Below are 21,898 nucleotides of genomic sequence, written 5' to 3' on the forward strand. Positions count from 1 at the left end.
GGGGAAAGTTGCGCAGTCCAGTACCTCGTTTCTGTATCTCTACCTAATCATAACGAAGTCTACTTGATACCTTCCAGTGTCTCCAGGTCTCGTCCTCGTGTACAGCCATCGTTTGTGTTGTTTGAACAAAGTATTAGCAAGGACTAAATTGTGATCTGCGCAGAATTCAAGTAGCCTACTTCCTCTTTCGTTCCTTCGTCCCAATCCGAATTCTCCTACTGCATTACCTTCTCTTCCTTGGCCTACCACTGCATTCCAGTCTTCCATCACAATTAGAACCTCACGACCTTTTATAATAATTTATTGCAGCCAGATGGCCATATAATGGGATACAACAATAGGTTTCAAGGTTACAAAGTAAGCATGAAATAGTGTCACACAATATACTGCGATTTACAGATGCTCGAGGCGGTTTAGTCTTTGCTATAGTCAAGTATGCTCTTTTCCCTTTTACTACACAGTGTTATGTGGTATTTGTCACATGGATTCTCACACAGAGAACATATACATTCTTTGTTCGGTTCATGATATTTTATGTTTTTGCAAATTTTGTGATGGAAGCCGTGTACGGCGAGTCTAGTGATTACGTTCTTTAGTTCCTGATTTTCCTGTGTCCATTGTCTATCGCTCATTGCTTCCGTTGCGTAAAAATCCAGTGGTATGTCCTGTTGCTTCAGATGCTTCTGCTCAAGTACCTTCTCCATTTGCAGGGTAGATGGCAGGTGTAGTTTGAATCGGAGGTCTTCTATATAGAAAGGTTCCCTTGCTAATTCATAGATTAGTCTGGACGGTGACGATCCTGCCACGCCCAGTGCTCTCTTAAGGAATCGTGCTTTTACCTTTTACATACTGTATTAAATCTTCTATCTCTTCGTGTAGTAGGCATATAGACCTGCACAATTTTAGTGGGCATTGGTTTGGTGTCTATCTTGACAACAATAATCCTTTCACTATTCTGCTCTTAGTATACTCCGTACGGCTCTACTTCTAAATTGACGTTTCGGCAGATTTTGGCTCTGTCTGGTGGTTATGCGCTGAAGCATAGACACCCAACCAATCCCAAGCTGTCATTCATATCGATTTATATCGGCAGAGCACGATCTCGAAACTTAGTTGCCAACTCTAATGTTTACATTCACCACGTGGTTAACCTATCTCGCTCAACGTGTATATGCTATTCGGTACGGTTCGCGATCTTTTGCATTCTCCTTCAGTAATTAGTGTGTTTTTCATATTGTCGGAGGGTTCCAGTGACTGAGATCAGTAGAGTGTTTCCTTTATAGACCATAACCTCCTTCCTGTGCCAGCCATTAACGGTGAGTGATGTGTTATTTCCTCATTCTCTATTGTTCTTAATAATATATTCTCTTTTAGTGTGAGATGCTGTTAGTAGTGTAGTTTTTGTGAATTTGTTTTCAATCCATATTCATTCGTTTTTCTGAGTACGGTATTACATTTTACAAGGGCTGTTTACCGCGGTCGTATTGCATCAGCTGTTCTCGTGGGCGTAGCGCGCTGGCAACAGAGGAAAGGCGATGCTCATTTGTTTTGCGAAACTTCAATTTAGAAGTAAGGCCGTACGGAGTATAGCTTACGTGTTGCCCTATTTTCTTATTCGTTATTAAACCAACTCCTGCATTTCCCCTGTTTGATTTTGTGTTGATGATTCGGTAGTCGCCTGACCAAAATTCCTGTTGTACTTCACTTTTACCAACTACATCTAACTTTAGTCTATCCATCTCCCTTTTCAAATTCTCTAACCTACCATAACGATTCAGACTTCCAACATTCCCCCCCCCCCGACTCGCAAAATGATGGTATCCATCTTCCTGTGATCGCCTCCTCTTGTGTAGTCCCCACCCAGAGATCCGAATGGGGGACTAGGTTACCTCCGGAATATTTTATCCGGGAGGAAGGCATCATCAGTACATCATTCATACAGAGAGAGCTGCATGTCCTCGGGGGTTAGTCCTACGGCTGTAGTTTCCCATTTCTTTCAGCCGTGTGGCAGTATCAAGAGATCTAAGTCATGCTGAGTCTATCATCTGGACTGCCACCCTTGCAACTTCTGAAAGGCTGCTACCCCCAATTTTGATGAACTATTTGTTAGTCTGGTCTATCGACAGATACCCATCCGATATTGTTGCACCTGTGGCTCAGCTATCTGCTTCACTGGGATGCGCAAGCCTCCCCACTGCGGCAAGGTCACATGGTCTGCAGGGGAGGATATATACACATACAGTAGAACCTCTAAATAATGTTTTTTACAGGGAACTTATTTTTTTTACCTTAAACAACTGCTGGCATTGTACTTAGTGCAAAAACATATTATCCCGGTGTTAGAGGAGACCTCATGCTTGCTGAAGATAGACCCTCTTGCACTTAGCAAGGAATCGATATGGAAGATGATCAGTCGCATTCAGTATAAATGCTGCAGTAGAGTGTATGAATACTGATAACGGATAAAAACTAACATGCCCGAATTTGTCCGTAATAACGGATGAATCAGTAAAAAGGTTGTCCTTGCAACCGAAGGATGTTGCACAGATTAATATAGGAATTTTCGAAGATTATAATAACATTGTCATTATAACGGGGGTTCTCTTCTGCTGCAGTGGCCACGATTGGATGTGTATCTGAGGTGGACATCTCAATTTAGTCCTAAGTGCCCGCGCTCTACATTCCTCTTCTGCCTTGAATTATCCTTAGCAAGCTTATGACCTCATTTTCATAGGTTCCTAATGTCCCATAACCAAAACGAATAGAAATAAATATATGAGAATTTTAACATTTCCGTAACGCTAAATGCGGGTTTTGCCCTATTGTGAATTACGTTAAATCGAATATAAAATTGCATTGCTCTTATGGAATAATTTTCAGGACTGAAAATTTCTTCCTTTGAATGTGGGTTTACGTTAAATCCAGGTCATACGAAATCGGTGTTATACTTGATATGTATATATATACGAAGGTTGGAACTTAAATAGTGGCACCTATTTATTTACAACAGATACAAAAGAGTTACATGTTAGCAACCTTTACTGTCCTTCAATGTGGTCACCAGCATTGTGTATAACCCGTTGCCAGCGATGTGGAAGTCATAGTATACCTTGAGCAGAGCCTGTTCTGTTGATGGTGCTAATAGAACGGTCTACAGCCTGTCGAATCTGCAACAGTTCGGAAGCGAATGCCATAAAGTGGTTCCTTCATCTTCGGAATCAAATCGAAATCACAAGGACTTAAGTCCGGGGAGTATGGTGGATGGTACAGTACTTCCCAGTCTCATCGACCGAACAAATCAGCCACAGCTTGCGCTGTATGCGCCTGAGCATTATTGTGCAAAATGATGGGTGGATTCTGCAGAAAGTGTTGCCTCTTCTTTCTCAAAGCTGGTCGCAGGTGGTGCTCCAAAAACGAACAGTAATACTGTACATTGACGGTCTGCCGTGGAGGAATGTAATGCTTTAGGATAACACTATCACAGTCGTACACGAGGATCACCATAACTTTCACCGTACTGGGGCTCTGACGAACTTTCGACTTTCGTGGTGACCCAAAATGACGCCATTCGTTTGATTGGCGTTTCAGTTTTGGCTCGTACGATTTGGTCCATGTCTCATCCAGGGTTATGATACGGCGTAAGAAAGTCTCTCCTTCACGCTCATAGTGCTCCAAGTGTGTCTTAGCAGTGTCGTAACGCAACCATTTGTGCATTTCCGTCAAATCATGCGGAACCCATCTTGATGCAGTTTTTCGCATGCCCAGGCGTACGCTAATCTGGTTTCTTGGGCGAGCTCACGAATTGTCTGGTTTTGATCATTGTCCAGTAATTCGGCAAGAGCATGCACTTCTTCTTCACTGATGCTCGTAGGACAACCTGCTTGATGAATGTCCGCCACAGTTTGCCGACTATCGTTGAAGGCTTTTACCCAACGTGCCACGGTTCTGTAAGGCAATGCAGATTCCCCGCACGCCTCTTGAAGACCTTGATGACACTGTCGTGCTGTACGACCTCTGGCACATTCAATTTTGATCCAACTCCCTTGTCGTGGTTTCCCATTTTCACACCAGGCAAATCCTGGGGCTGTACCTTAATTAAGGCCACGGCCGCTTCCTTTCAGCTCCTAGGCCTTACCTATCCCATCATCGCTGTAAGATTTATCTGTGTTGGTGCGACGTAAAGCCGCAAAAAAAAAAACAACTCCGTTGTTCCTGGTTGGAAAACAGTGACGTTACTTTAGACCGCTAGCTCAAAAGTGACTGTGTTTCTCTCGCTTGTACTCACGCAGGTGATGTGGGAAGGGCGAGTCCATTTGCTCTGATTTAAGGTAGGTATGTAACCAACGTGTGCTATCAGCGGCAATATTAGATTCTGTTGCATAGCGTCTTCTCAGCAGTGTTGCCACTATTTAAGTTCCAACCCTCGTTTATATATACACATACACAGTACTGATGCATTTTGCCAAAAATGTCTTTTATTACATATTAGTGATATAAGCTTGGATGGCCAAATCTAAAAACTTGCATTTCTTTTCCGCATTGCTACACAGTATATCTAGGGATCAGTCATTGCCTTTAACACGTTGAGTGCCACAGTGGATATAAGTGTCCGTTTGCAGAGGGTAAAAATAAAATTTTAGCCCACAGAGCAATATACTGTATTTAAAAAAATATTGGCACCCAACATGTTAATGGTATTTGTTGATTGATGCAGCCTTGACTTTTGCTTGACTTTTATCTCGGAACAGGTGTACAAAAGTTGAAAATACGGGGTGACTCAAAAGTCTGTTAATATTAGACGAGGCAGTACTTCACGGTTATTGGAAGTGGAGAGGTAAAAAGCTCATTAGAGTATCCCAAAATAAATTGGTAAAATAAATAAATTGATGGTAATAAATAAATAATTAAATAAATAATAAAAAAATATGAAAGCTGTTCATGTAAACGTAAATTACGTGATCATTAAGATGCTCATTAAAAGAACCCTTGCATAGTTTTCGAAAAGATTTGAAATATGAGAAAGAATAATAACAACAGGAATAAAAATAATAAACAACATGTCAGTGATGTGCCAAGGAGAGGGCACAAGGGACGTGACATGGCGTGTCTAAAGTAGGTAGTGGACTACAGCTATTGGACCCACGCCAATGACAGTGCAGCGGTTATCCAAACACCTCGCAGGTAATGCCGGAGTGGTGACAAAGCAGGACATTAATAAGATAAGTTCTCGAATTTAAGTTCCTAAATATTAAACAGGGATAATAAATATTATTTCTAAATATTTGAGTGTGACTTGATAGAATTTGATGATGTTCTTTTAAGAATGAAACGAGTCATTCTTTTTTAAATAGTGTGCATTTACAGACTGTGAATCTCGTTGTTGAATCCGTATTGATGGTTGAACTTCTTACAAAATTGTTCAAAACTATTTTAATCCTCCTAGTCAACACTATATATATTTTTACATCCAATTAAGATGAAAGTTCACATGTAAGTAGACATGTTTCGACACAGCATTGGGTCACCCTCAGACATATTGTATGATGCATTAAAAACCATAGAAAACACACAAAATGAAATGTTAGTTAAAAAGTTAGAAAGTATGATGAAAGTAAAAAAAAACTGTGAAATGTTGCTCGTTAACACAGTCTTGAGCTGGAAGTCTTTCTGTTTCAATACCTTTTGTTGTCGTTTGGTGTGGTTCAACTGCTATCTGTACACTGTTGGCTTATTTTTTGTGTTTTGACCTGGGCCGATATACATAAGCATTATTGAAGTTGAACCGTCTGATTTTTAATGTTACGTGGCCCACTTGTATCACCCATGCCTTGCATCTCGATTGCGGGAGCTGGACTCCATGATCAGAGAATAATCCAGAGTGGCTCCAGTGACCCCCTTACCAGGCCGGTGGACTGCTGAGCTGTTGACTTTGCTATGCTAGTATACCACTATGGCCTTGCATGAAATCCTGGTGTGCTTGCTTTCCAAATTATAGTTTTTATTTTTGATATGTTTCAAATTGAGTTTGATAAAGCATTTGTTTTTTCTTGCAAAACGTATTAGATTAGCTTGAAATGGACAGTACTTGCCAGAATTCTCAGACTGGACGTTAAAAGTGGCATTATTCTCAGAGTTCGTGAAGAAAACGCTTCAGTTTTGATAACTAAACTCTCTGATAACTGGTATAATAATGTAGAAATATCTTGCAAGTATTTCTCTCTCTCTCTCTCTCTCCCACACACAGAGCGTACTGTAGAAATGTGAGCGCCATGGGATTGTAGTGCTAAGTGCAAGTAAACAAATTGTGGCACAGGCTGTTGGCTGCAATGAGTACCATCAAGCAACACAAACTTCTAGTACCACTAGATTGTACCGGTCTGGCCATCTAGCCAAAACCGTACAGTGAACTTTTCTGTGGGACCATGCCGGTACCTCGGGGTGCTAGGAATTTTTATTGTATTTGGTACTTACATGAGATCATGCCAGTGAAACCCCTTGACATAAACAGTCATCATAATGATCAATTAACATAGTCCTACAATTTAAATACCTTGGAGATATCGTTATGCAACGCATAAGTGAGGAAGCAACACGGATAAATAGAACCAATGAAATGAAAAAAAAAGCACAATTTCTAACCTGGTCAATTTATAACAAAAAATGCTTGTCACTGGACACCAAGATCCAACACTACAAAACTGTAACTTTGCCCGAAGCCACTTATGCTTGGAAAACCTTGTTCCAAATTAAAAATGAAAGAACTGATCAGCTCCTTGAAACTGAAAGAAGAAGTATTAGAACTTTCGTAAATAAAAAGTACCAGGTTGAAGGAGTCTGGAGAATCCTCCCCAATGAAACTGTCCATCGAGAGATCGACCCATTTACCAGCACGATGAAGAAGAAAAGAATCTCTTGTTTCTTTCACATCTTACGATTACCAGTAAACAGCATTTTAGGACACCTAGTGATGAGAAAACTGGGAAAGAAGCCAGGAGGGCATAGGATCAAAGAAATTCAAGAGGATCTCAAAACAGTTGGACTCGAAATTACAGATGCAGAGAACAAGAATAAAATTACCACCCTTCTTAATCACAAATTTTCCACTGAAATGATTCACTGAAGGCCCTTAAAGATTTCAGATGAATTAAGAACCCTGTGACCAGAACGAATGAAGAAGTACTGGGCAGATAAGAAGAATCAAACAGTACAACCTTCAAAGAAAAAGTGTACATGGAAGACTCAAGTGGTCCAATGTGGCCAGTAAAGTTAATAATAATAATAATAATAATAATAATAATAATAATAATAATAATAATAATAATAATAATAATAATAATTTATATTATATTATATATTATTATATATATTATATTATATTATTATTTTATATATTATATTATTATAATTTATATTATATTTATTTATAATAATTTATATTATTATTATTATTATTATTATTATTACTATTATTATTATTATTATTATTATTATTATTATTTTGGCCACCAGGATGTTTCTTGCTGTGTGTCCTGGCAGTCGACGTGTTAATTCAGGCACAGTTGCCAGCCATGAAGGTTGTGTCTGCAATTTAGATTACATACAAAACTAGAGATTAGGTGACTATTGTGGCAGTATTTACAGCCGTGTAAAACTACAAGCTCGCTTAATATTGCTCTTAACACGGCAGAAGAATCGCTGTGTTGTTAAGTTACATTGGTACAGTCCTCTCATTTGTGCTGCTATCTTGGTATTCCAGCGTGTCCCCTGTCTTCTTTAAATAATCCCATGTATGTGTAGATTTTCCCCCATATATGCTTCAAGAAGATTTTTTTTTTTTTCCAGGTATGAACCAGAAATATTCCCTGGTTTAATATATCGGATGCTGAAACCAAGACTAGTATTGCTGATATTTGTGAATGGGAAGGTTGTAATGACTGGTATGTATTTTATTTGTTGTTGTTTTTTGAGTCATCAGTCTGCAGACTTACTTGATGCAGCCCTCTATGCCACCCTTTCCTGTGCTAACCTTTTCATTTCTACATAACTGCTGCATCCTACATCTGCTCTAATCTGCTTGTCATATTCATACCTTGGTCTACCCCTACTGTTCTTACTCCCTATACTTCCCTCAAAAACCAACTGCACAAGTCATGGGTGTCTTTAAGATGTGTCCTATCATTTTCTCTTTCCTTCTCATCAAATTTAGCCACAACAATCTCCTCTCACCAATTCGATTCAGTATCTCTTCATTTGTGATTTGATCTACCCATTTCACCTTCAGCAGTCTTCTGTAACACCACATTTCAAAAGCTTATATTCTTTTTCCTTCTGAGCGAGTTATCGTCCATGTTTCACTTCCATACAATCCCATGCTCCAAATTAAAGTCTTCTAAAACATTTTTCTAATTCCTATAGCAATATTCAAAGTGAGCAAATTTGTTTTCTTAAAAAGGCCTTCCTTGCTTGTGCTAGTCTGCATTTCATGTCCTCCTTACTTCTGCCATCATTAATTATTTTACTACCCAAGTAACAATATTCATCCATTTCCTTTAAGACTTCATTTCCTAATTTAATATTTCCTGCATCACCTGACTTCGTACAACTGCAGTCCATTACTTTGTTTTGGACTTACTTATTTTAATCTTGTACTCCACCCCCAAGACTCCGTCCATACCATTCAGCAACTTCTCCAGCCCTTGATTCTTATCACTGCAGACTGATTTTTATGTAGATTGCAGATAATTATTTCTCAGTACCTGATCCCAATCACCTTCAGAATCTCTTGGTCCTTTCTTTAGTCATGAAAATTCATAATAGTACAAAGCAGGACTAATTATGTTTTGATCGATGCATAGACATAATATCCTTTGGAATTTATGCCACAAGAAATTAGGCAAAACTGCAGGGAAAGGGAATGCTTTGCAAAGTACTTTGCTTTCACAGAAAGGAACCACGATCGATCACAATTGTTCCAAGCGTGTTTTGTGAAATGAAAGAATACCAGAGAGCAGATTCTCTGTATACAGCAACTGATTGAGAAAAGCTGAAAATTCAACATCACCTTGGTTAAATCTTTCCTTGACTGCAAAAAGGCCTGTGATTCTGTCAAATGGCAAGAACTGTGGATAGTCCTTGGACAAATGGAAACTCCTAAACATGTAGTGTGGGTTATAAGAAAAAATCTGCATAATACAAACACATATCATGTTTAAGTAAATAAACTTAAGTCACAAATTTTTGCTATTACCATTTAGTATGATCACATTTTTCCTAGCCCTGAAAATGTTATTTGTCATTCCTTGTGAAACAAACATGCTTTTCAACTTGGGTAAGATCCGTCGCCACAGTTGCCTGATTACAGGAAAAGGCCTTAAATTCCTGAACTTCACAAGATAAGTTGCACGTTCGGGGAGCCTCAGGAATGTTAATTTTTGCTTGCTGGTTAGCACCAAGATTGCTGATTAACACATTGAGTCTATTTGTACTTGTATTTCGCATTCCATTCAGACGTTAGAAATTAATTTTGTGTTGAGTGGTACAGTGAAGTTTTTCGCGTGATACGGTTGCCAATATCTGGATTAGAAACATAATCGTGCAAAATTGACTAGCGTGGTGCATACTTGTCTTGTCACACCAGGCAAATGCTGGGCCTGTACCTTAATTAAGGCCACAGCCGCTTCCTTCCAACTCCTAGGTCTTTCCTATCCCATCGTCGCCATAAGACCTATCTGTGTCGGTGCGACGTAAAGCCCCTAGCAAAAAAAGAAAAAAAAACAACAACAACTTGTCTTGTGATAAACCTTGGTATGGATACGGAAAAAGTAAAGTTCCTTTCTAATGGAGACATTAAAATCTTTCAGGAAGTGGAACTTGGATCTTGTAGTTGGTATTGGTTGAACTCGCACCTTCGAGTTTCGACTCGATCGATTCGACTTGGTCAGCGATTTTCAAAATGGCGGTCAAAGACATTCTATCGCAGTCGCACAGTGCTGAGTATCACCTCCAATTCATTGTCTAAGAGTGTGACCAGAAAATGTTTTTCAATCCACTGCTCCGAAATAAAAGGCTTCTACTAACATTTTTTTAGAAAGAGAGTGATCTGCAATAGTACTTAAATATTTTTAATGGCCCTCGTGCATATGTTTTCATATTTGTTGTTTGGTGTTTTTTACACCATTCAGTGCACTTATTTTATAAGCCCCAGCAGAAAAGGTTTTCATATTTGTTCTCTCGTGTTTTTCGCACCTTTTAATACTTTCCTCATCTTGAGAAATGGTAGATATAGTTTTCACTTTACCCGCGGATACGCGACGTAAAATGACTTCATGTCGGAAAAAATCATATCTAGTGTTTCCATATCCCTGTTGGTTAGTTTTTATTCGTATATTTAATAGTACGTTTTCTCGCTTAACACGTTCATTTTTGTTGCCCCCTGCAGAAATGCCTTAACAACCTTTTTACTGTATCTGAATTTATATAGTAATTTTTTACGGGGGTTAGTAAAGTTACAGCTATAGAAATAAGATCGTAAAGATTGTGCTTGCATATTTCTTCAAACATCACCCTTTTAACGTTTCATTGAAATTGCTTCTTTCTTCTGCCTCTCTCAGGAAGGTTTTGGTGAGATGGGTTTAAGGCCAGATGTCCTTCCTAATGTCACATGGTTTTTCAGGTGTAAATTCCAATCCAGGGTCGACCGAGAATCGTCTGGGCATAAATCCAGTAGCTGAGCCATTGTGCTAATCACACCCCCTGACCTTTTATAGAAATTATATAAAAAAATGAATCTTAAGTTTGGATGTAATTCAACCAAAGTTTACAATTTACTATTTAATGCTTATTCAAGTTTCTTCCTATCCCTTCCTAGTGAAGTTAGGTTCTACCTACATCCACTGTACACATGCATTTTCCAAAAATCCGGTCCCTATTGATTGTGTAATAGGCAGCAGCTTAAAGGCTGATGAATGTTGCAGTTTGATATCTGTACACCCAGATCCTAAGGAATTGTTGGTATATGTTCTTTACTGATATGTCGGAAGGAAGATTTCAATGTGGAGATTCCATTAATGTGTATAAATAATTTGAATTCCCCGTCTAGTATCGTTCTGTCTATTCCATCTATTTCATTTGGTTGGCATATGAAGCTCCTCTGCCATGTATAGTACAGAATTTTCTCTGATATCGCGCAGCTGTGAGCTTGCATTCGAAGATAGTGGCTTCAAGTCGCACTGTCAGCAGCCCTGAAGATAGTTTTCCATGATTTCCTATTTTCACACTGGGCTTTACATTAAGGCTATGGCTGCTTCCTTCCCACTCCTAACCCGTTCCTATCTCATTGTCGTCATAAGACCTATCTGTGTCGGTGCGATATAAAGCCGATTGTATTTTTTTTAAATCCCTGAAAAATGATACATTTTCACTGGGAGGCATGATGAAATGAACTCTTGTCATTATCCGTAGGTGGTACAGCTCTTTTCAGGCACCTCCCCTCCTGTGGAGGTGAACTGCATGTACCATTTTAATCACATGCCAGCTCTCCTGCCTTTCTTAAATCCGGTAGTATTTGGAATCGAACCCGGTCCCTAAGGACGGTAGCTAATAGCACTAACTGTTATGATACGGAGATGGATGGGAGGCGTGATAATAGGAGTGGTATAATCACTGGGCTCTTACCAAGGCGGCTATTGTTGGAATCTTGGGTAAGGTACGTGCGATTTTTGAAATGATTAGTCTCACAACCTTGTGCTTTGAATTCCATGTAATCCTTGAGGTACCATAGGTATGATCCACTGTATGAACAGTCGTGTAAAACTAATAAGCTTTCTGAGAATGTTTCCTAGAAATTAACAATCCATTACTGATAGACCTTGAGTTGATGCCAATCTGGGAGCATTAGGCTGGGAGTGGCATTCCCCGTTCTCTTCTTTTGTTGTTGACACCAGTGTCTAATTTCATGTTATCTTTATACCTCTACAGAATTTTTCTGAAGAGTAATCATTTTTCTTCTTTTTGTGTCCCTTTCTTTTCTTTAATTGATAACCATGAGTCTCTGTGGGGGTACACTAGCTCATCTTCAGTTGACGTCTTAGGGGGCTGATATCTAATTGTTTTGCTTTTTAACACATCATTTACAATTCACATTTTTTTAATAACCAGCTTATTAGTAAACGCCTCTGATTTCTTCCAATTAACAACAATTCTAACTAGATGTTGTAGCTGTAGATGAGCATTTTGGCGGTCAGCTGTAAGTCTTCAGTAAGGTGTACGCTGGAATAACAATACCAAAGCTAAGATTCCTTATCTGTAATCTCTTCCTTGGCTAGTCAGTCCTAGTCACATGGGGATTTCAGGATATGAACTGGTAAATTAGGCTACTAAAGAAGCAGTACTATTACCACCTAGATCTGTGAATGTATGTACTAGGGATGTTTGTTCTTTTCTCCGAACCATCTGAAAGTCCTGGGAGTTGGAGTGTCTAAATGTCCAAATTCCCAACAAGCCAAGAACAATTCACGCATTGAAGCCCACACCTGACTGGGGCTGCTTAAATTGCTTGTATGTCCCTTAAGTATAGGTCAAGGTTCTTTTTTTGCTAGTGGTTTAATGTTGCGGTAACACATCAAAAGGTTTTTGGCGATGCAAGGATGGCAAGGGGATAGGATTGGGAAGGTAGCAGCTGTGGATTAAGGTACAGCCACAGCAATTGTCTGGTGTGGGAAACAATCTTCAGGGCTGCCGATAGTGGGTCCCAACATCTCCTGAATCGAAGCTAACCGGGCGAGTTGGCTGTGCGGTTAGGGGCGTGCAGCTGTGAGCTTGCATCCGCGAGATAGTGGGTTCTAATCCCACTGTAGACAGTCGTGAAGATGGTTTTCCATAGTTTCCCATTTTCACACCAGGCAAATGCTGGGGCTGTACCTTAATTAAGGCCACGGCCGTTTACTTCCAACTCCTAGGCCTTTCCTATCGCATTGTTGCCATAAGACCCAACTGTGTCGGTGTGATGTAAAGCCACTAGCAAAAAAAAAAAAAAAAAAAAGAAAAAAGAAAGAAAAGAATCCAAGCTCACAGGTACTTGGCCCTAACCAGATGGCCAACTTGCTCGGTGGGTCGGTCTGTTGACAAGTTAGAGAAGTATTAGGAAATACAAGACATACTCTGTCACTTGGCAAGATCTCCTCGCGTCTACTTGATAGATGTTGAAGCAACTGTTTTCTTTGTGTTCTCATATTATTCATTTTTATTTATTCATAAAATTGCCACCAACACCGTGATTTGTCAGAACTGAAATGGAAACTGAGAGTGCCGTAGGTAAAGCCCTGCGCAGATATACAAAATATTATCTGCATCCGCGAATGGTTATCTGCGGATATTGTTAATATTTAACTGCAGTATATTACACCCAAGGTTTTGAAATGGATAGATCTATTAATATAATACAATAGGTCTGATACCTGGCCAGTTAAATCTGCTATGGTAATGGAGTAAACCATACAGCCAGTGTCTCTGTGTCGAGTGTTGGGCAGCGATAAATAGCCTGACTCACTATAAGAACCAACGGCTAAGGGCGGAGGAGTCCTTATAGAAGGGAAATGGGCCCTTAGTGAAGGCAATGCCACTGAAACCCCATATCAGCTGTAGCGTCTGTACTCCAGAGGAGCGGCTATAAAAGGAGTCTGTTCTCCATTTTAGGAGCGGCCTACAAGTTTACATCTGCCAGTAGCTCTAAAATGCCTTTGGGAGTGGTGAACCCATCGTAATAAAAGCCTAGGTGATGACCAGTGTACTGAAGCCTCGGAAAATGTTATGGCGTTTCCCGCAGGCGGCATGCAAAATGCTGGGGTGTTCCCCACAGGCGATGTGCAGTTCTTGTGATGCTGGGAGAAATGTGAGAAATGGGCAACCAGCAACCAAATACATCAAGATGGCGACCATCAGTGTAGTGACACTAACAGGGAAAGTGGAAGAAATTGTAGATTTTATGGTATAGCATTGTTGGGAATCAGTGAGACCATATGGAAAGGAAAAGGTGAGAGGAAACAAAAGAAAGGATATACCTTAAACTATAGTGGAGGAAGAGAAGCAAAAAATGGTGTAGGTCTCTTAATTAGAAAAGACCTAAACAAATACCTAGAATTGGTGGAAAACATAAATGATAGGTTGATTAAGGTCAGAATGAGACTTGAAACTCGTGTTACAGATATAATTCAAGGGTATGCTCCACAAACAGGAAATACAGATATGGATCTAGAGGAATACCTTGAATATCTGGAAGGCCATATACAGGACAAACAAGTTGTGATCATAGGAGACATGAATGCCCAAGTAGGTCAGAAAATGAAAGGAGACAAAGAGATTATTGGACCATTTGGATATGGGAAGAGAAACAAGGCTGGAGATATTTTGGTAAGACTTTTGTAGAAGAAATGAGCTGATCATTGGTAACACATGGTTTTGAAAGAAAAACAGTCAGAAGATAACAAGATATAGCTGGCATAACAAAATCAAAACTCTGATCGATTACATTTTGGTCAAGAAAGGAAAATGTTGGTAGATGTAACAGCTCTCCCGAGTGAATCTTTTGAAGGAGATCACAGAGTTGTGATAGCTAAGTTAAAGATGGGAAAGATACAAATGATGACTGAGATTAGGCAGAGAAAGTTAAGGGTGCGGAAATTGCAGGAGAAGGAAATAAATGAAGAGTTCCAGACACAAATTAAAACAAGTATACCTAAGGAAGACATCAAAAGGGTCGAAGAAGAATGGGTGTACTTTAAAACATTCATAGTGGAGTCTGCAGAAAAGATCTGTGGAAGAGTATCAGGAAGGAAGAAAGATCAAGAAACGCCCTGGTGGAATGACAGGGTAAAAGATATTGTTAAACGGAAGAAACAAGCTTGGAAAAGATGGCTGAGAAACAGAACAACAGAATGCAAAACAGAATACAGGCAGTGCAAGAAGGAGTGTTTCAAGGTGGTTCAAGAAGAGAAAAAGAAATGCTGGTGAAAATTCACTGAATCTCTGCAAGAAGATACAACTGGAAGCAAAAAGATCGCATTCCAATGGGTAGAATAGAAAAAAATAACCCAGGTGAAGGTGCTAACTTCATTAAAAATGAACAGGAGGAAGTGATGACACAGAAGCAGGATATATTGCAGAGGTGGGGGGGGGAAACAGCTTTACAACGTGCAAAATACCTCGGTACAAGGAGAAATCGAAGAAACAGATTTAGTGCAGATGGAAGATAAAAGAATGAAACGAGGCAAGGCAGCTGGAATTGACGAGGTCACCATAGAAAAGATAATAGCAGCAGTAGAAGTTGGTTTACAGTGGTTGTATAGTCTCTTCAGAGTGATATGGAGAGAAAAGACTGTTCCAAAAGAGTGGACAAAAAGGATCATTATACCAATTTTCAAGAAAGGAGACAGGAAGCAATGTGAAAATTACAGAGGAATGACACTGATACCTCATACAGCTAACATCCTTGAAAGAATCTTGGATAAACAAATAAGAGACAGAGTAGAGGGAAAATTGGCAGAACACCAGTATGGATTCAGAAGAGGCAGGTTCATATTTGACCCAATATTTACATTACATCTAATGATGGAAAGGTATTGGGAATATGGAAAGGACATGGTAGTAACATTTCTAGATTCTGAAAAGGCATATGACAGTGTCCCAAGGAATTTGGTATGGAAAACATTGACAGAGGCATATATTGAGAATGAAACAATGCAGATGGTAAAAGCGTTGTATCAAAATTGCAAAAGCTGTGTTAGAACCAAAGTGGGTCAAACTGAATGGTTCAGAGTTGAGACAGGCTTAAAACAGGGAAGTGAATTGTCTCCCTTACTCTTCATTATCATCATGGATAGAATTCTACATAATATCAAGGAGAAGTTGATGGGTGAGCAAGTAAAGTTTATGCTCTTTGTTGATGACATTATAGTTTGGGGAGATAATGAAGAGGAAGTACAGACACTAGTTGATTTATGGAATGAGGAGATAAATTTTGGAATGAAGATTAGTATTGCGAAAAGTAAAACTTCGATCATGACGAGAGGTAACAGAGAATCCAGGGAAGTGATAAAAGTAGGAAATGAACACCTTGAAGTAGTGAAAATTTTTAAGTATTTGGGCAGCATGTCACAAGATGGAAATTTGGATAGAGAAATTGATTTAACAATACAGCAGTCTGCAAGTTTCTACTAGTGTGTGAGAGGCATTGTATGGCACGAAGATGTGCTATTGAAGTGCAAGAAGGTTTTATACTCATCCTATTTTAAACCTATACTGACCTATGCTTCAGCAGCCTGGATGTTGACTAAGCGGAACCAAAGTAAGATGCAAGCAGCTGAAATGAGGTTCTTGAGGAGCATACAGGGAAAGACAAGACGAGATAGAATACGAAATGGGAAACAAGGAGAAGCATGGGAGTGTGTAAACTTCAAGAAGAGGTTGATATAGCAAAGCTGAAATGGTTTTGGACACATGATTAGAATGCCAGGAGAGAGAATATCAAAGAGAACATTCATGGATACAGAGACTGGAAAGAGGCCTAGGGGATGGTCTTGAATGAGATGGAGGAGCTCTGTTGTGGACTGTATTGCAAATAGAGGATTCGATAGCAATAAAGTACTAGAAGAGGAGTGGTGGAAAGATAAATGTGGACGGCTTTGGTACATTAACTTACCCAGAGAGAATCTGGAAAAGGGAATGGGTGAAGGTGGTGGTCTGATACCTGGCACCAGAACTCCCACAATCACGGGTTTCTGAGAGATTTTCTCTTGCGACAACTACATTCATATTGACCTCTGTTCTTTCCATTAATTGTGGGTAGGAGCCAGTTAGGTTACAGTTAGATTTACCGCTTTATGGTCTCGAGGCTCTTTATATATCACCATTCTCCCATACCAATGTCAGGGGTCACCTAACCACAAGCAAAAATAAGATTATACCTGAGTGAAAATGAACATACTTCATTATATAGAAATTATCAGCAGAATTATCCACACTGTCATACAGTTTGCATCCGCGGGTATCCATATCCACATGGGGCTCTAGCCATAGGAGAAATGATCAGTAAATCAGATTACACTTATCGATGGCCTAGAATGAATACCTCATATCTCACAAAGTTCTTCCTATCCATTAATTCCCTTAAGACTGGTCACGCCTTCCAGCCACATTTGGGTATGCAGTTCATCAGAACAATGTTCGTTGGGTAGATTTTCCTATGCTTCCTAGTAAAGTAAAATGAACCTTATAAAAGTTATACTCTAGGAGTTAGTAAATACGTCATGCAAACATACTTTCCTATAGTACGGTACGGTAAGGTTCATTTTCCATCACACATCTGCATAGGAAAAAGAACACAACGAACATTGTTCTGATGGACTGCATATCCATGTGTGGCTGGGAGGCGTAACCAGTCATAAGGGAAATACTGGATGGCAAGAACTTTGGGAGATACGAGGTATTCATTCTAGGCCATCGTTATGTGATTTTTACTTATCGTAATTTGATTAAAAATATATATATCTTTAAAGATCATGTAAAGAATGATTGGAAATAAGTGTCAAAAGCCTGTGCTTTTGGGAACCGAGGGGTGAAGAATTGGCTGTGACTCAATGTGTTGAGAAGGCAACTGTGGTGTGATGGCAGTCACCAGAGAGAGAGAGGGAGGGAGGGTGGGGGTTGGTGGTTGCGGCATAATTTTGTGCTGGTTGTGGATAGGTCATGGAATATCTACACACACCTTCCATTGTGCTAATGTGGTGTTGATTTTATTGCAACCCACTTCCTCACTAAGTGTGTGGATCTCTCTTGTCTAAGATGGAACTTCGGTCGACCGGGAACGTTCAAACTTGTACAAGCTGGTGATGTGCTTTCTACTGATTTCATTTCCTTTATGTATGTCAGTAGACTTGTCAGGTACATATACAATTCAAGTGTTCTGTTACTCAGTGAACTTGTATTTGCTTTAGATATATATTGTCTTATTTCAGCTTTCTAAAATCATTTAACTTATGTAGTATTTTTGCCCAACATTTTCAAAATTCATACATTGAAAACATATTTAATGTTTATTTTTGTTTACATTTAGTTTAAGAGAGGATGGTTGCCCAGTATTACCATTATTCACCACCATTATCACCATTGGTTAGTCAGAGCTGCTTTGACTGGTGTTTTCCTTATATAATAAAAAAAAAGTGAAATAAAGATTGAACCTGTTAAAAAATGAATATCTCAACTGTGAGAAGCGTAATACTGAACGCTTAACCCAGGAAAAATTGTATGTGTTAAAATTACTTTCATTTTATTTAAAGATGTATGTAGATCATTGTTTCTAACTGAACGCTTAACCCAGGAAAAATTGTATGTGTTAAAATTACTTTCATTTTATTTAAAGATGTATGTAGATCATTGTTTCTAATTGCTCAGTTCTTCTTTTTGTCTTACATAGAATTGAAGGTTCACTGTATTTTGTTGGTTAAAAATATCAATATGTACATTAAAGTGCAAAGATATTTTTTCTAAACATTTGTTGTACTGGTGTCACTCTTTTCGCTCAAAATTGCTCTGCATTGTCTGAACAGGTGATGTTGAAATTTTGCAGGTGCCAAAACCCGTCAAGAATTAGTTGAAGCACTGGAGATCACCCAGACGATCGTTACTGCTTTCAGAAAGCGATGATAGTGTACGTAACCAGAGCATACCTGATGTATTCAAAGTGTAATAACTATTTTATTTATAGATTTTTGTAAGATAATTGTTTAAATTATGTTTCATATCTTTGTAGATAACGATTGTGCATCTGATTTTGTGGTACCTTGTATTCCTTGTTGTATGAATGGGTAATGATAGGTTTAGCAAGTTATATACATACTTTCATTGTAAAGATAACACAGTAAAATCTCAATGCATCGTTTATCAGAAGGGGAGGGGGAAAACGACGACGGATGCAGGAAACTATAAATGCGGGCAACATAAAAAGTAGGGGGAAGGCAAAATAATAAAATACGGGTACTGTATTTCGTCATTTTTCGTTATGTGAATATATTATTATTATAAAAACAACAAAAATGGTGCGTGGCTTCCGGAGCCAGGTGCAGGTCTTTCGAGTTGTTGCGTGACGGGCGATCTACGCGCATATGAAAATGCAGCCCTATCTAAGATGAATTCTAATATTTAATTTTGCAAACGAACAGTCCCCAAACCATTGAAATTAACCAAGGAAAGTTGAAATCCTCGACGCGATCAAGACCCCTTGAACCAAAGGCCAACACGCGCTAACCATTTAGCTCATACGATACATAACAGTATCAAAATATTGCAACCATGATATAGGCCTACGCGATGCAAATAAAAAGCGTGACTTTTACACCGTTTCGTTTCACTTTTCTTTACACATTTTGTAATAGTTGAAAACCTTGAAGTTCAGTTCTCTTATTGCAAACTAAGGATATACGTGGATATTACGGCTATAACCTGTATTTAGGAAAATATTCCGTAGACTCTTCGCGAGAGATAGGTTAGATTCACAACACTGCACAGCTCTCGCAGCTTTTCTCAGACGATGTAACAGAGTAGAAATACAACGTGGCTTGTCTCGAACGATGTCACAGCAGCCTGTGCGAGGCTGCCAACTTAGGAACTAGTTGCACGACTAGGCTATGAGAAAGGATTAGGCTTGGTTATATCCGGCTTGTAACAAGACTGTTGGGCAGAGGGCAGCAAAGCAGTTAACAGACCTCTAGCGTCCCACACACCCCACAAGGTACAACGCGATTTATCACCCTGTGACTAATTAAAACGTATCTGGCGCACTGTGTGATTTTTATTTATTTTCAACGATGTTGGCAGCCCTAGCCAGCCTACACCAGCACAGAAAATGGTGGCAAATTTGAGTTTTACACACTCTACGTTTTAATTCTTGTAAATAAGAATACTTCAAGGGGTCGGTTAGTTGGTCAAGTAGAAGCGTTGGCACCAGGAGGCTCGTAGTGAGGGTGCGTGTGAATAACCTGCACACAGCACTCCAGCTTACAAGATCTTTGTTCAAGAATTGCTCGTACATTCTTGCTTAACAGGTTGCTGCTATTATATGCTAAGAGTATTGAGCAGTCCCTCTAAATTCAAAAAACTTGCGTATATTTTTCTTACGTACGTTTGATCCATGCGGGAAAATTGTGACCCAGGACAAATAATTTTTCGACGATTGATGCGAGAAAACAATAGTTCGAGGAACAATAGATGTGGGGAAGTTTAACATTGGTTTATATGGAACATTTTTGGGACTGAATAAATTGAATGATGAATACGGGAAAACGACAGTTCCGGGAACGATGCATCGAGATTCTACTGTAATTCTTTTCATATTCTATGTTGCTGTTTTTTTACCAAATAGTATTTATAAGAGTAATTTGTGATATTTGCAGAGCTTTATTCCAAAAAGGTACCATATCCAGAATTTAAAAAAAAGGGGATACATACGGAAGTCATCCTTGGAATTTATTTGTAGGTGCCAGTAATTTCTAGCAGAAAGTACCACATTCACCTTCAATCTGTTAACGAAATGTAGCCAGTCCCTTCATTCTGTGAGATGGCTGGCTTTGGTTGTGTTACCATATCCATTTTGGAGGCTGATGATGTGTACATATTTAGGGTATTCAGTTGAGTCAGAAACATCACAGTTACAAATTAAACTTGTGGAATCTCGGGGAGAATAACAATTAATTTAACTGAGTAAGTCATTTACATAATATACAAACGTAATTAATACCTAACTGAATAAATTATGAAGTGAAAAAAATATAAACAGGCAGATGGTCTAAATTGTCCAATCAAAACGTCTGCAAGATGGTAGCTGAGGCCATACTACTGCTACTACTACTACTACTACTACTACTACTACTGCTGCTGCTTGATTTGAGCACATTGTAATGTTCAGTATGGAATCGGTTGTATTGGATGAGTTTATGGACGAACTATGAATGAAAAATATAGGAATGATGTGAAAGTGAGAAAAAGTGGAAGAAAAAATTTGCTAAAGAGGACACACATGCAGCGTGTGCTGGAACACTACGTTGTATTTTACGTAAATGATAATAATTTTTACAAAGTACTCTATTTACGCGAATAATTCCCGCCGCTGAATAATCTCCGCTCCCTAATTTTAGGAAGGATCATTTTGAAAAAAATGAAATGAACTAAAATTCCTTCCATCGAAGGAGTAAAGTAGGCATAAACAAACATGCCATAACACTCCGCGAGGTCCACGTGGTCTTCACGCAAATGTGAATATGTAAATTTACGGATATAGCTGCTTTGCCTGAACATATTTGAGATGATCAAAATACATTATCATTGCTATGAAATATATCTGCCATGAAAATTATCAAGTAGGCCTAGGTATTTCATTAATCTGAACCTGCAATAGGCTCGATTCCCTGTAGATCGGAAGATTCGTTGTCTCTTGCATCACTAGAACCCTCTCCTAAATTACTTACAAATTCCTCACACTCCACGTCTAAAACACTTCACACGCGGTCTCTTTTTACTTGGATATTAACAAGACTGGCAGTGAATAATTCTTTTCGTGAAAAGTAAACACTTGAAGCAGACACACCGGCGAACACTGATGTTAGTTTTGCGATACAGTAAAACCTCGTTATTTCGAACTCTTTGGGATGCAAAAATCTGACTTCGAATTACGTGATTTTGAATTAACTGCCAACTCGTGCTTCGAAAATGCCAACCCTTGCCGCGTCACAGGATATTCAAGACCCATTACTGCATGCAACTAACATTGTTTCACAGTTTAAACCTTTCAATTGCCATTGAAAAAAAATCCAAAATGTATCCAACAAGGTGCATTTACAGTATTCAAATAACG

General features: G+C 39.0%; 1 protein-coding gene across 3 annotated transcripts in view; it reads left to right on the plus strand.

Annotated features, from left to right (window-relative positions):
- Positions 1-21,898, plus strand: part of LOC136881219 (uncharacterized) — a 59,849-nt gene that overhangs the window by 28,169 nt on the left and 9,782 nt on the right. For all 3 annotated transcript variants that reach the window (XM_067153946.2, XM_067153947.2, XM_067153948.2), the window contains exons 6-7: positions 7,843-7,937; positions 18,620-18,700. In XM_067153946.2, coding sequence (XP_067010047.1) covers positions 7,843-7,937; positions 18,620-18,696 — 172 coding nt within the window. In that variant the 3' untranslated portion in view covers positions 18,697-18,700. The remainder of the gene's footprint in view (positions 1-7,842; positions 7,938-18,619; positions 18,701-21,898) is intronic.

This window comes from Anabrus simplex, chromosome 9, assembly GCF_040414725.1.
Source record: "Anabrus simplex isolate iqAnaSimp1 chromosome 9, ASM4041472v1, whole genome shotgun sequence".
In the NCBI taxonomy this organism is placed as follows: Eukaryota; Metazoa; Arthropoda; class Insecta; order Orthoptera; family Tettigoniidae; genus Anabrus; species Anabrus simplex.